Source organism: Gracilinanus agilis, chromosome 3 (genome assembly GCF_016433145.1).
Source record: "Gracilinanus agilis isolate LMUSP501 chromosome 3, AgileGrace, whole genome shotgun sequence".
Lineage (NCBI taxonomy): Eukaryota > Metazoa > Chordata > Mammalia > Didelphimorphia > Didelphidae > Gracilinanus > Gracilinanus agilis.
The window spans coordinates 253889817-253904874 of record NC_058132.1 but is presented as its reverse complement, the minus strand read 5'-3'; the positions used below and the strand labels follow the sequence as shown (position 1 = coordinate 253904874).

General features: G+C 40.7%; 1 protein-coding gene across 1 annotated transcript in view; it reads right to left on the bottom strand.

Moving 5' to 3' along the window:
* The window catches only part of LRP2 (LDL receptor related protein 2), a 255109-nt gene extending 243895 nt beyond the window's left edge, over positions 1 to 11214 (bottom strand). The window contains exon 1 of the mRNA XM_044669095.1: positions 10940 to 11214. Coding sequence (XP_044525030.1) covers positions 10940 to 11042 — 103 coding nt within the window. The 5' untranslated portion in view covers positions 11043 to 11214. The remainder of the gene's footprint in view (positions 1 to 10939) is intronic.
* Positions 11215 to 15058: the final 3844 nt, after the last annotated feature.

The following is a 15058-nucleotide window of genomic DNA, read 5'->3' as shown; positions in this document are numbered from 1 at the left end:
AGAAAGGAAGGAAGGAAGGAAGGAAGAAAGAAGGAGAGAAAGAGAGGGGGAGGGATGGAGAGAGGGAGGGATGGAGAGAGGGAAGAAGGAAGGAAGGAAGGAAGGAAGGAAGGAAGGAAGGAAGGAAGGAAGGAAGGAAGGAAGGAAGGAAGGAATGGAACAATAAAAAAAAAGCTCAGCTTCAATACAAAAAAAAAAAAAAAAAAGATCCCAATCATAAGTATTCTTTAAATAGTTCAAGCCAGAGTTCTTAAGATGAAGGAACATGGTTTGTAGTCAGAATTTGTTCTTTTAAGCATGGTACCTTAAGTTTATCAAAGTGGAAAATCTATTTTGAATGAAGAGTTAACCTCAATAAGTAAAAAAGAGAGGAAGAAGTCCTTTGATTCTTGCCTCTTCTTCCTCCTCCTCTGCAGATTGCAATTTGGATCAAAAGTGGCTATATTAAAATGAAAGATTTGATTTGCATTCCAGAATTCAGCCTCATTTGGGGGATTTCTTTTTAAACCCTTAACTTGTCGTAGAATAGATATCTGTTTTAAGGCAGAAGAGTAATAAACAAAGGCTAGGCAATTGAGGATAAGTGACTTGCACAGGGTTACACAGCTAGGAAGTGTCTGAGGTCTGATTTGAACTTAGGACCACCTATCTCCAAACCCAGCTATCTATCCACTGAGCCATCTAGCTACCCTTGAGAATTTATTCTGAACTTCATAATGGGCCTGATTTTCCACCTCTCACCCCGGAATATCTTCTTATCTTCAATAGGATTTTATCACTCCAGACAAAAGAACAGGGCCCGGGATGCTGAAGTCATCTCTCTCCCGCATCTTCTCTCCATTAGACCTCAAGGCATTTTTTTAGGGAAAACGGGGGCTATTGATTGTAACTCCGCTTTAACAGAGACTTAGCCACTGTTTATCTTAGTTTTTTCCCTCATTATAATCTAAGTGTCACAAAAGAAAGAACAGAGGAATAAAACCCACCTAAGAAGAAAGGAAGAAAACCTGCCAGTGAAGGAGAGCTTCCAGATCAGTTGGCCAAGAGGCCAGGTCTGGTCAAAGGAAGGGATAGCTGAGAGTGACTTCATCTGAGAAGACCTATGTGCTTATGGAACCAGTGGCAGAGAATTAATGCCCAAGGAAAGCAGACATTGAAGGCAAAAAGATGGAAAGGAGGTCCCTTTGCCCTAGTCTTTCTGGAGGACCCAGAATTTAGACATATCATCGTCACAGACTTTGGCAATATTTTCAGGAGTATCAAAGTCAAGAACAGGCAGAGGGCTCAGTAGGGGAGGGAGAAACCTTATGGCATGAGGCAAGCCCTAGAAAAGGAGCAGGCCACAGGGCTGACAACATACCTTAAGACCCAGGAGAGGCAGGCCAAAGGGAGGCCAAGGGGAAGAAGACTGCCCCTCCATGATGATGCCCTTGGGAATAAGTCCCAAACACTGCCCTACTTGGTCACTCTACCCTACTTATGGCTTTGACCATGTCTTACCTAGGTAATGTTTTACCTATCTCACAGCCTCAACCATGCAGAACACAACTAAGAACCCAGAGGGAAAGCCAAAGAAAGGCCACTGAATAATCAAACTATATGACACAAAGTCCACTTTTATTCCTTCAATATATTTAGAATGCATCTGACTCTCACTCAGAACCTACTAACTCTTCCTTTAAACACAATTGTAACTATCTTGTTTTCTTTATTTCCTAATCCAGTGTATACAAGAAAAATCAAATTATAAGGATAGACAGATTTCAGATAGGAACAGTGATGAAAGCAAGAGATGACAGTTGACAGTCTAACAGGAAAAAAGCCAGAAATGCTAAAAAGCAAGAACAAAGAATTCAAAAAGCACATTCATCTGTGGTCATTTGGGGACAAGATGTCCTGTGCACTTCAACTAAGTTCAACTATTCAACTAAGAATAGCACTGTATTACAGCTCAGTAAGAACAACTGATGTTTATAATGATGAACCTGAGTCATAAGAATAAATTATGTCCTGAAAAGGAAGGCTGAAAAATGTGTAATGCATCTTAGATCTCGGATTTTTTAAAGGGGTTAAAGAGTTTTGTTAATACCAAATCACTCATAGAACACATTACGATTTATAAATAATTTCCTCACAAATATTGTGAAGTAGGTAATAAATGTGAGTATTATTGTCCCCATTTTACACATGAGGAAAACGAGGCTTAGAGAGAGTAAGAGATTTACACTTGGATCCACATTTAGTTTCAGAGTTGGAATTTGAACTTGAATCTTTATGGCCCCAAATCTAGCATAATAATAATAATCTGCATACCTTATTGTCTCTCTTGGTATTTCAGGGTTTTTTTTCACTACGTAGAAAATTACTTTGTGTAGAACACTTCATTTTTCTAAGAATGTCGGATAAAGGTACTGTTTAATACTTATAAATTTAATAACTTAGATTGTCCAAGAATTTCCCTGCCACCCCTTTCCAGAAAGCATACCAGTGATAAAATGAATACAATCAGCATTCATAAGCCACATAGGAGCGTGTATAGCACAGAGAATTGGGTGATGAAGTGTAGAGAGTGCTAGATCTAGAGTCAGGAAGACCTGAGTTTGAATCCTGAAGTAGATCCTTACTAGCTGGGTAATCCAGGGCAAGTAGCTTAATCTGTCTTCCTCAGTTTCCTCATCTATAAGATGGAGATAATAACAGCAACTAATTCCCAGAGATATTATAAGAATCAAATGAGATAACACATATAAAGTGCTCTGCAAACCTTGCAAATAGGAAGCACTTAATAAAATGTATCTAATTTGATGAATCAATATTTATTTTATATATTATTTTATCTATATTATATATTATATCTATAATCCAAAAGAAACTATTATTTGCTGTGAACCAATGAATAGGTGCTTATTTTCAGAGAATCTCTTAAGTCTACACCAATTTATACCACGTGACTCAGCGAGATCCTCACTGTACAAGGCAATGCTTTTTTAACCTCCACAACTAATTCATTGTCCCACTCACCTCAGTGGTCACCACTCTTCATTTGGCCCTCATTCCTTCAAGTCTAGACTATTGGAATACTCTGCTGGCTGGTCTTTCTGCCACAAATCTCTCCCACTCCCATTCATCTTCTATACAGTTGTCAAAGTGATCATTCTTCAGGGCAGGACAGACCATCTGGCTCTGCTCATCAGCAAACTCCAGAGGCTCCTTATCATCTCCAGGACTAAATATAAACTCTTCAGTTTGACCACCAAAGCCCTTCAGAACCTATGTCCACACACATGCACACACACACACACACATAGACACACACACACACACACACAAGCACGCACGCACGCATGCACGCACGCACACACCTTGGCAGTCTTACATCTCATCCCATGATGTCACTGGTCCTCTTTGAAATGAAGGATGAGCATCCTACAGCCCGCACACAAGCACACTCTTTGGTTCAGAGATACAGGCTTCCTTGCTGTTTCTCACACAAAATACTCTCTAGACTCTGGACGGTTTCATTGACTGTTCCTCAGGCTTGAAAAGCTCTCCTTCCTCATCTCTACCTCCTGGTTTCCTCGGCTTTCTTCAAGTCCCAACTAAAATCCTATCTTCTATAATGAGTCTTTCCCAATCTGCTTACATTCTAATGCTTTCCCTCTACTGATGATTTCCATGGTTTGTTTATCTAGACCATTAGACTATGAGCACCCTAAAACCAGAGACTGCCTTGTGCTTTTCTTTGAATCTCCAATGCTTAACACAACGCTAGGTACATAGTAGGTGCTTAATAAATGTCATTGACTGATTCACAAACTATTGAGTAGTATGCACTGTTAATGGAGTTCCTTCCAGTGATGAATACAATTTCAGTCTGCAATTTCTGGGCAAGCACTAGGCAATAAACAAGACATTGTATTCAAGGTAGAAAGTGACTCAATGATTTTTATTCTTATTTACCTTTTTAAAACAGCAATAACTCAGGAGGTCCTGGGTTCAAATATGACCTCAGACACTGCCTAGCTGTGTGACCCTGGGCAAGTCACTTAACTCCTGTTGCCCTTACCACTCTTCTGCCTTGGAACCAATATATAGTACTGATTATAAGACTGAAGGTAAGGGTTTTAAAAAACAGAAATAATTGCTTTGAAGTCAGGGGTATTTTGATGGTTAATGGCCAAAGGCATTGGGGCCTTTAATGTAAACCTTCAAATTTTCTCATCTGTAATTCTCTTTGAAGAAATATGGTTTTGTTGTATTGTTTTTATCAATAACAAGGAAGGGAAGGAGGAACTTCCCCAAGCTAAAATCTGATCATCTTGCTTCTGAGATAAGTGTGCCAACTTTTTAATCTTCCTAGTCCCCACCATGAGACATAAACCAAAAACAAGTCCCAGTTTATTAGCCGCAGGACAAGATCATAATGTAACACACAGAGATCTGAGATTAGCAATTGATCTTAGTCTCAGAGGCAAATGTCTCATGTTAGGTCCCTGCTCTCTCCCCACTGAACATGAAGTCCCTCACAATGCCAAAGGTATGCCATTTTGGTTATAGCTCTAAGTAAAAATTTAGAGACTGCTGAAATTCATGTAGGCAAGGTTTCTGATTTATCATATTTTGCCCAATAGAAGGCATTCTAATACCTCTCTAAGCCCCTCTTCTTCATTCTTGCTCCATATACAGCCTCAGAGGCAAGGACTTGGTGCCTGGAATAGGAAGTATATATTGGGAATGCCAGTAAAAGACTAGAGTGAGTGGGAGTGGCACAAGTCCTGAGAATTTGAAACTTCCCTGGATCCTACTTTCTCACTGCCTCCTCCAGGGACTGCTCACTACTACAATGCTCATGTTGAGGTTCCCTAAGAGGGACCAACTCCTTTGGGAGTCAAGTGAACATAAACCCAGTGAAAACTGTTGGCTTGAACTAAATAGTAAGGGGGAGGGGGGAATGTCAAGGAAACAGAGAGAATCCTCCAAAATTCTTTTCTCCCCCTTTCTTCCCATTTCCCACTGAGCTGAAAAACATACCCCCAAGCAGTGGAATAGAAATGTAAAACTTTTAGCACATTTTTCAATATTTTTTCTTCTGTTCCTATTGGGTGATTTGTACTTTCTCAGTAATATTGGCCCAATCTCTTAACTTTTCCACCTATATTTCTTTACATAAAAATGAAAAGTACAATGCAAACTTCTCCCATAAGTTGTTAGAGCTAAATTATTAGAGCCAATAATTAATTTAAAAACTATTGTCAAGTACTTCTAAATGTTAAAAGTTAAATGGATATGCTCAACAGTCATCAATCTACATAGGGTGTATGGCATGGTACCAGAAAGTAATGAGAATGGAAATTGAAGGAATGAATGGCACTCCTTATGCAGAGGAATAACTGGCAGGTGTGTCATTCATAGACAAGGCCATCTCAAGGGTATTTTGAATTTAGAGAACCTGCCAAGATGCTACAATATGCACATGCTCCTAAGTTGGAGGGGGATGGAAAAAACAGGGACAGGAAGAATAAAGAGTTTCTGAATTTGATGTATTAGGTTGAAGCTACAAGGAACCTACAAGATAATCTAGTCCAAACTGTTCATTTTACAAGAGAGAAAATAAACTCACAAAAAGGGAAACTGACCTTATGACTATGTCATATGCCTAGCTAATGGTAAAATCGAGGACTTTCTAGTTTTCTGACATTCATCCTGGGTTCTCTCCATAATACTGTACTGACAGTCACATTCCACTTACAATTTTCTTTCTTTTTTTTTTAGCCCTTATTTTATTTTTTAGTAGCAACTTTAAGACAGAAAGGCAAGGACTAAGCAAACAGAGTTAAGTCTTGCCTAAGGTCACACAGCTAAGGAAGTGTCTTGAGGCCAGATGTGAACCCAGGTCCTTCCCACTGCATTCCTGGTACTCTATCCACTGTGCCACCTAGCTGCCCCATCACTAAGTCATCTTGAGATGGCATTTATTTTCAAGGGCCAGGACGAAAACTAAACCCTCTACCTAAGATTTTGAAACTGTGACCAAAATCAGCATGTTCAAAGCCTAACCACTAATAATTCCAGATACCATCTGGGTGACTCCACTGTGGGTCAGATCTTGTCCCAAGTTCTTGAGATCAGCTACTGCACAGGAGTCTACAAAACTCAGTTGCTAAATACTGGCTAAAGTAGAACTTAAGACAGGCAGAAAAGATATACTTTGCAACCTGACTCACTGGAGAAGCTCAGCAACTTCCAAAACCTCCATTTTGGTAGTCATCAATAAATTCCAATGCCTAGCAAGTATGGCCAGCACTGTGTTAGATATTGTGGAGTTATAAAAACTTAACATTGTGCTAAGTCTTTCCCTTTATAATAAACTCTGAACCCTGATTTCAAGAAAGAACTCTTACAAGTATCAGCAATAGCCTTGGACTTTGCAAGCTCTCAGTATAAATGGTTAAAATTTTTTCTCAAGATCCCAGGCAATTATACTGAATGTACGGTAGTTACTGGCCACCCATGGGCACCAAATCAGAGCTATCTCATAAAAAATGACACAAGGCTCCTGGTATTATACTACTTATAATAAGTCCACTTTGAATCAATCTGGTTTGTTCTCTTAAAAACACTTAATAAGTCCCAATGAAAACATTAGAATCTGTTTCTATTCCTAGTGCTGGTCCTGGAGTCTAGAAGATCTGAGCAAGTCATTCAACTTGTGTCTCAAAATGGGGATAATAAAAGCATCCACCTCTCAAAGTTGTAGTGAAGATCAAATGAGATAATCGTTATCAAGTGCTTAGCACAGTGTCTGGCATATTCCAGGTGCTATATAAATGTTAGCTGTTATTATTTCCCTGGTAATCTCTTGTAGTTCAATAGCTTGCAAAAGTCACTAGGAAAATTAGTTATTTCAGCAACTGTTCTTCACTGTTAATGACAATACTTTCAAAATGCTTTAAAAGTGATTCAATGTATGCAAGACATAGTGGCCCCCTAGTAGGGCTAGGTATTGAAAAACTATGACCTAACCATTCATTTGAGGGCTTGAAATTTTAGTTAGGTAGCTGCTTGTACTAGAAACTCTACTCATAGCCAAAGATCTTCAGGAATGTGCTCTGATAGCCCAAGAATTAGAAAAATGGATTACACAAGGCCAACATAGCCTTGGGAGACTAAATTGATACCACAAGGTGAGGTATTGAAATGGTGTTAAATCTTAAACCAAACTAAAGATCTTCAAGGTGTTGATCATGTCTAATTCATTATATGACAAGATTAGACTTACTACATAAAACACATCCAATATCTTTAGTTGGTTCACCTTGGTCATTTACATAAAATTTAGCCTCAGGATGTAAAACAGAGTTAAGAATAACTGATTCCTAGAACTCTGCCAGATCCATTGGGCCAGCCATAGATATGTTTATGTTGCAATGGAAAGACCAAGTCCTGGTTTTGACACTAACCAGCTGAATGACATTGGGTCAGTTATTTATATTCTCTGAGTTTCAGTTTCCTTATCTTCAGAATGAAGAGGTTGCACTGGATTCCTATAAGGCCCCCTTTAGCCCCCGAATTCTATGACTCTGTGATAACAGCTGTAATATGTATATAAATGAAAGGGGGAAAAAAACAAAGAAGCACTACAGGAATGACCTATAGAATTTTAAGTAGTAAAGCAGACAGCAGCTTCTACGGAAAAGAAGCAAGAGAAGACCAATGGAAAAGAGGACCTCATTATAAGCAAGTTCAATGAGCAAAAAAACTTCACACAGAAAGAGGCAGAGTCTACAAATGGAAACATATTCAGGGAGGAGGGAAGTGGTAAGCCAAAGGAAAGTGGATTTTACCTTGTATGGAGAGAATAGTTAACATAACTCAGGCTTCTCAGTCCTACTTATATCAACAGACAAGTCAATCAACAAATATTTATTAAGCCCCTAGGTAGGAGCACAAATACAATGAATTAAACAATCACTATTCCCAAGGAGCTTACATTCTAACAGGGGAGACAAAAAGTATATATACATGCGCATCTACAGAATAATCGCAAATACAACAAAACAGTGGAGGCAACTGGATGGCTCAGTGGATTGAGAGCCAGGCCTAGAGATGGGAGGTGCTGGGTTCAAAATTGACTTCAGACACTTCCCAGCTGTGTTACCCTGGGCAAGTCACTTGACCCCCATTGCCTAGCCCTTACTGCTCTTCTGCCTTGAAATCAATACATAGTATTGATTTCAAGACAGAAGGTAAGGGTTTAAAAACAAACAAACAAACAAAAAAAAAAAACCAAATGCAAAGTAGTAAAATACAAAAGAGTTTAAAAGAGGTTACTAATAATAACTAGTATTTATATAGGGATTATAGGTTCACAGAGCACATTACAAATATTAGTTCATTTTATTTTTACAACCACCATGGGAAGAAGCTATTATTATTCCTGTCTTACAGATGAGAGAGTTAAGACAAATAAACATTAAGTAAATATTAAGTTACACAGCTAGTTGCATGACTGAAGCTAAATTTAAACTTTTAGGGTCTCCTTCCTTTGGGCCCATCATGCTAACTGCCATGCCACCTAACTACTACTAGCAACTGAAGGGACCAAGAGAGACTTCCTGTAGAAAGTGGTACATAGAAAACTATAACCTTAAGCTGCATTCTCTATTTCAAAATAGAATAGAATAGCAAAGAAAACTGCTAGATAGACAAACAGACTGGCATAGTGTAGTTAGTAAAATATTAAAACCTGTAATCATTCAGGATTCAGTGACTACATAAAAAGAAATTTCATTTATAACTACCTAACAATTCTACTCCCAAATGAATACTATGAAGGCTTCCCCTCACCAGACTTTTACAGTGAATCCTATGGCCCTTCTTACAAAATGAGATACAACCTTGAGACCCTTGAGATCTTGCAGAAAAAAAGCAGTTTTATGCAAGATTGAGGAAGAAACACAAAGGAATTATTATCTATCTTTCCTATCTCACTCGCTCCACATGTTTTCCCCAACTAGTAAAGTTTGTCAACTGTCTCCAGATTTCTTCCCAAGTCTGAAATGGGTTCTGTTAGCAGGAGTTGCTGTATAAATACTTATTTGATTCCCTCTAAGGAGCTTACACTAAGAGTTGAGCAAAGAAAGCAGATTAACCATTTGAATATGTCCCCCCCAGTTTACCCACTACCTCCTTTTTCCCATCAATGGGGGCCTACCAGAATCACCTCCCCTCAACCCCAAGATGCAGCTCAGGGAAATCAATATATTACTTCTGTTAATCCTTCAACAATAAAGGTTTCGTTTTCATTGTAGGGCAATTAAGTTGTCCAAAAAGGAGGAAAGAGAGGGAGGTAAGAAAAGAGACTCTTCCATCCTCACAGCCAGATTAGTACCAGAGGCTGCAGCAGCCTACACCGAGCCGAGCTCGGGTCTGTTGGTCACATGCTGCTCTCAGCCGCTACCTAGCAACAACAAAGCCCAAAGGAAAAAGTTCTCCCATTCTCCAGCTCTTTCCTTCTTTTACTTTCTTGTAGACGGTCTCTTTCTCCTCTCCCTCTGTCTCTCTCACTCTTCTCTGTCTCTCTCTGTCACTCTCTCCTTCTCTCTCTCTTTCTCTTTCTGTCTCTCCCCTAAACCCGTCTCTGTCTGTCTCTCTCTCCTCTCCGTCTGTCTGTCTGTCTCTCTCTCTCTCTCTGACTCTCCTCTCTCTAGGTCTCTAGCTCCCTCTGTGTGTCTGTGTCTCTCTTACCTCTATGTCTCTCTCTCTTTCTCACCCTGCCCCTCCCCCGTCTCTGTCTCTCTCTTTCTGTGTCTTCTCTCCCTCTCTCATCTTCTTCTTCTTTCTCTTTCTTTCTCTCCTCCTCTATATTTTCCCTTGGTCCCACGTTTTCACCTTTTCCTTCTTTCTTCTTTTCATCCCTCATTCTTGTGTGTCTCTTGCCTCCTTCCTTAACTTTCCTTTTCGTTCCTTTTCTTTCTTGTTCTTTCTATCTCTCAATTGTCCGTTCTTTCTTCTCTTCCATTCAATCCTTCATCCCTTAAATCCTTTCCCCTTTGCTCCAAATTCTTGGATCTGAACCCGCTTGAAAGAAGTTTAAAGAGTCTCAGACCAAACAATTACGTCTGTGTGAATGAAATCATTCAGAATGATGAGCGGACACGCACACTGGCGTACACGCAACAGAAGCCCTATAAGTCACATTTTAATGAGAGAAAGAAAAGTCATGCTTCAAGCACTAGTCCGTTCCTACACTTCTCCTCTGCCTAGGATTGGTCCCCAGATGATATGGGCATTACGTGATTCTGTTTCTTTGAGTCACGAGGGGGAAAGTTTTGCAGGTGCTTCTTAGAGAATATGGAAGAGAGCAGGGAACATGCACCCCTTTGGACTTTTGGAGGGGGCTCTCTTTTCAAGGAAGTACCAGTGGGAGAAAAAAGTCAGAGGATTTTAAAATGAATGAATAGCCTCTGATAAAGTCAATAGCAAGTCAAAAAAGTGAGCTGGGAAATAAATCTCGTTTCAGAACTACTTTCTCCGTCCTTGCAATTCCTCCTATAATCTAGCCCTTGCAGAGGCTGAATTGGTTGAGGAAGACTGTATTTTCAAGTGAGGAAGAAAGGGACTGGGGGGCAAGGGCGCGGACGGGAGATGGAATCCCAGGAGGACAAAGCCCGGAGTCAAAGTGAGGTAAACTGTCAATGAAACCTGCAGGGCTTCTTTCAAGCGTAAATCCGGGTGCTCTCCTCCCTTAGGGAACAGGCCTGGAAAGGAGAGCTTCCAACCTACTCCCTAATGGTCCGCAACCTGAACAGCCCCAGGGACAGCGAGAGAACTTGAAAGCCTGCTCGCTCCCCGGGGTCAGGGAGCCTCCTATCCCGCCCTTGGGACAGGAATCCAAAGGAGCCCTGGGACGCTGGGCACCCGATCTGCTGTAACTCACCCTGGCAGTTGACCTGCGCTGTGCAGGCAATAAAGAGTATCAGTAGTGTACAGGTAGCGGCTGTCCCAAGGTCCATCCTGAAGCGATGGCAGCGAAGTTCCATTGGTGCCTTAGGATGCTAGAGTCGCAGCTCCGAGGGCTGAGGAGCCCAGGCGGGGCTCCAACAGCAAGAGCCTAAAGCCACGTGGCTTTTTTCTCTTTTCTTGCTCCTTCAGCTTTTGCACCTTATTCCCCTACTTGTGGAAGAAAAGCGCGTTCTGCAGTGGAGACATAGTGTTTCCTAATCAACTCTCCACCCTCCAGACATTGCATAAAGCCCTTTATAGCCAGCCACCCCGGAACTAGCATGAGGGAATCCAATGGGACAGGCCCCCTGCCTCCCGCCCCTCCCTCTGTACTTTTCAGCTTTGAAAATAGCGGGGATGCTCATTCTCTCTCTCTCTCTCTCTCTCTCTCTCTCTCTCTCTCTCTCTCTCTNTCTCTCTCTCTCTCTCTCTCTCTCTCTCTCTCTCTCTCTCTCTCTCTCTCTCTCTCTCACACACACACACACACACACACACACACACACACACACACACACTCCACTTCCTTAGAAGCGAATTAGCACTCTAAGCTGTTGATCTGACCTGAGGTGATTTGCAATCTACAAATTGTCTTGGAAAAGAAAGAAAATGCAAAGAAAAAGTCCTACCGGAGAGATATGCTTCATTCTCTTATCTGAAATCTCCCAGCTTCACGAGAGCATTGCCACCAATAGGGCCCTTGCTGCTGGGATTCCATTAAAGAAGGGGCCCCTGAATTTAGAGAGAGGACCATTTTTGAAAGCTCATTGTCTCATTTCTTTTAAGTAATTCATCTTGCACTTAGGCCAGCTCACTCCTGTTAAAAAACCTTTCTTGCATATAACTTCTTTTTCGTTTTGCTGTTTAAAAGAATTTACTAATTTTCTGTCTCCTGCTTCTCTATTTCTCAAAGAGAAAAACTAAATGCTCAAAGAACCTCACTGAGAACTTTACAAGCGACTTTGCCAATAATTTTAAGTATTATCGGTTTAAAAAAATGGAAAACCCTAGTGGAAAAGTTCTCCCCCTAACCCACCCACCAATACAAGTAGGTTTTCTATAAACACTGTAAACACCTTTTCCTCAAAAAATGCATTTAAAAAATAAAAACAAAGCATTTTCTCTTGGTCTAACCACATGGTGAAGAAAGATGACTGAAAGGAGTTTCGAAGTGGAGAAAGAGAAGAGTGGGGTAAATAAATACAATCCTGATTTTCAAGATTAAAGTGGCACCTACGACTGCAATCACCTTAGTTTCTCTGCAAAATTGCGATTTCCCTTACCAATGTAATTCTGGCGCGTCCTTGATAATATAAGGAGAAAGTTTATAGTTCACTCAACTTCTATATCAAGTACAGGAAAGAACAGCCCCTGAGAGAAAGGTCAGGAAATTTGTGTCTTCAGAAAAGCAAACTTAATTACATTTTTAAAGGCCAATTTGGCATAGTGACTGAAGTGGCTCGGCAGCCTAGGCAGAATTCTGGAATATCTCCTATCCCGGTAGATGAGAATCTGACCTTAAAGTTTGTCGAAAAGCAGTTTCCAGCCAAGGCTCACTTTCCCCACAGGAATTCTACACTCTCTTTTTCTTGCTGGTGCCTATTGAATTGCATCTAACGTCTGGTGTTTTTTGCTGACCCTTAGCAGTCTGGGCTAAAACGTTTTGATTGTCAGTAGTTTGTTTGTTAGTTTGTTCTTTATTGTTTTGATTCCAGTAGGGTAACAGTTTAGTATGGAAATGTCCTGGAGACTCTTAGTGGTTTGATTTATCACACGCGCGCGCACTCACACACACACACACACACACACACACACACACACACACACTCGTTTCAACAAAACTAATAAGTTAAAATCAGCCGGTTCTCTATTATCTTTATCTTTTGCAAAGAGTTCAGAGTTGTTGCGCAAATAGAGTGAAATCCAGGATAGAAAAGAAGAGTGGATGAAATTGTTAAATTGGAGAATAGAAAGACTAGGAGAAAGAAAAGAGGAGAGAGAGAGAAGGGGTAGAAGTTTAAAAAGGAGAGAGAGAGATGCTTGAGCTTAAGGCTCTGGCGGTGATTTACGCGGGGGGGGGGGGGGGGGAGTATGGTGGTACTACACAGCACCGAGGTCAAGTCACAAGAAACACTGGGGCAGATCAGAATAGTCAATGAGCTTCCCAGGCACCTCGGAATTACAAAGAGGGGATAAGAATCTCTCCATCACAAGATCCAGAGCTGCCGAGAGATGGAGGGGGAGGGAAAAAGAAAAACCTGCTGCCTACAAATCTCTCCTCTTCAGTGTATGTGTGAGCGAGCGAGCGCAAGCCTCAGTGTGTATGTGTGTGTGTGTGTGTGTGTGTGTGTGTGTGTGTGTGTGTGCGTGTCCGTGTGGGTGTGAGCGCACGTTCGCCTCTATGTCTGTCTCCTTTCACTGTAGGAGAACGGTGCTCAAAACATTCCTTTCTGCACTGAAGGGCTTTCCCTATTGTTGTTTTCTTTGTGTTGCGGTGTTGCCAACTTACTGGAATTCCTGTCGTAGTTTCACAGCAGGGCTCAGGCCGACCAAACGGAACCAGCTGCGTTTGAGTAAGGGGCCGATGCTGCCTTTAATCCCAAATAACGCGGGTGGAGGGAAGCGGCAAAGGAAGGAGTTAGGGGGTGGGGGGCAGATAGTGGAGTGGAGGGACCAGTAAAGGAGAGAAGTTTATCTTCCTTCTAAAGGTGCGTTTTTTAAAATGCACACTCTCTCAACCTTCACCTTCAAATTCAGGTTCATTGTTCATTGCAATAATGATTGTGTGTGTGTGTGTTTTTAATAAAGGCAATCTCAACCAGTAATCACTTCAAAAATAAAATGTAATTTGCCTTTTCTATAAGTCATACAATTAGTGCTTGGGATGAATGAACTAAGGTCCCCTATTTCCAGAGTCCCAACCCAATTGAATAGAATTTTGTTCACCCTATAATGCTAAAAATGAAGCATTTTTATATTCTGTATTCTCATTCCTCCTTTGGATTTGCACAATTGACTGAAAAAGAAGAGTGCCCCAAAGATCAGGAAGAATGGGGGAGTTATATTTATTCCTTTGTAAACTGGCTTCCGTGATGTACTTTTGGCATTATTATAAAATTAATTCTTCCACACAAAATACTTTGAAAGGTTTTCTGTGTGTGTCATCTGTTCCTTTTCTTCCTTGAACTCAGTCAGCATTAATGTGAAGTTAAGGAAATTGTGAAACACCTCCTGGGAGGGGATTTGTCAGGAGGGATAAGGTGCCTTGTATCTTTCCATTTGGTTTGTGCTTCTCTCTACAAAGATGGTTTAGTCTTGTAGTCCAGATGGAAACAGATTACTGAAATGCTCAGGGGAAAAAAATGACCTTAGACTGAGAAGCAGTGTGATATAGTAGACAGAGGGCTCAGGCTCCAATCCTGATTGCCACTTATTTTTACCACCTGGGCGAGTAATGCAACCACTCTAGATCTATTTCCTTATCTGTAAAATGAGATGCTGAAAAGTAAGACAGTGGGATACGATTTTTAAATTTGTATTTATGGGATATAATTTATATATGTATATATAATGGGATATATATGGGATACAATTTTGAAAAAACACTGGATTTGGAGTCAGAGAACATTCATTCAAATGCAGTTCAATCTACCATTTGGGAAAATCACAACCTCTTTGGGACTCAGTCTCTTCATCATGAAAGTTGATTCATTCAACAAGCATTTATTGAATACCTGCTGTAGGCCCAGTGATATTGATCTGGGCTGAAGTTTCCTACAAACCCCACCAAGTAGCTGTAAACAATCAAAAGAACACTAACTGGTTGATTAGTATTGGACCACCTTTCAGATAAAACATATGAGTTGCTTAGATTCATAATTACAAGAGAACTCCTCGCATCAATCTTCAAATATAACATAGGTCCTTGGCTGGGGGTCTGTGAACGGCAAGTACAGGTGGTTGGTTCAGTTTTCCAGGAACACAGGACTAGGTTCAAATAATGCTCAATTTCCACACTCACTGCCTTCCTTAGAATCTGCACAAAAAAGAGCAAAAC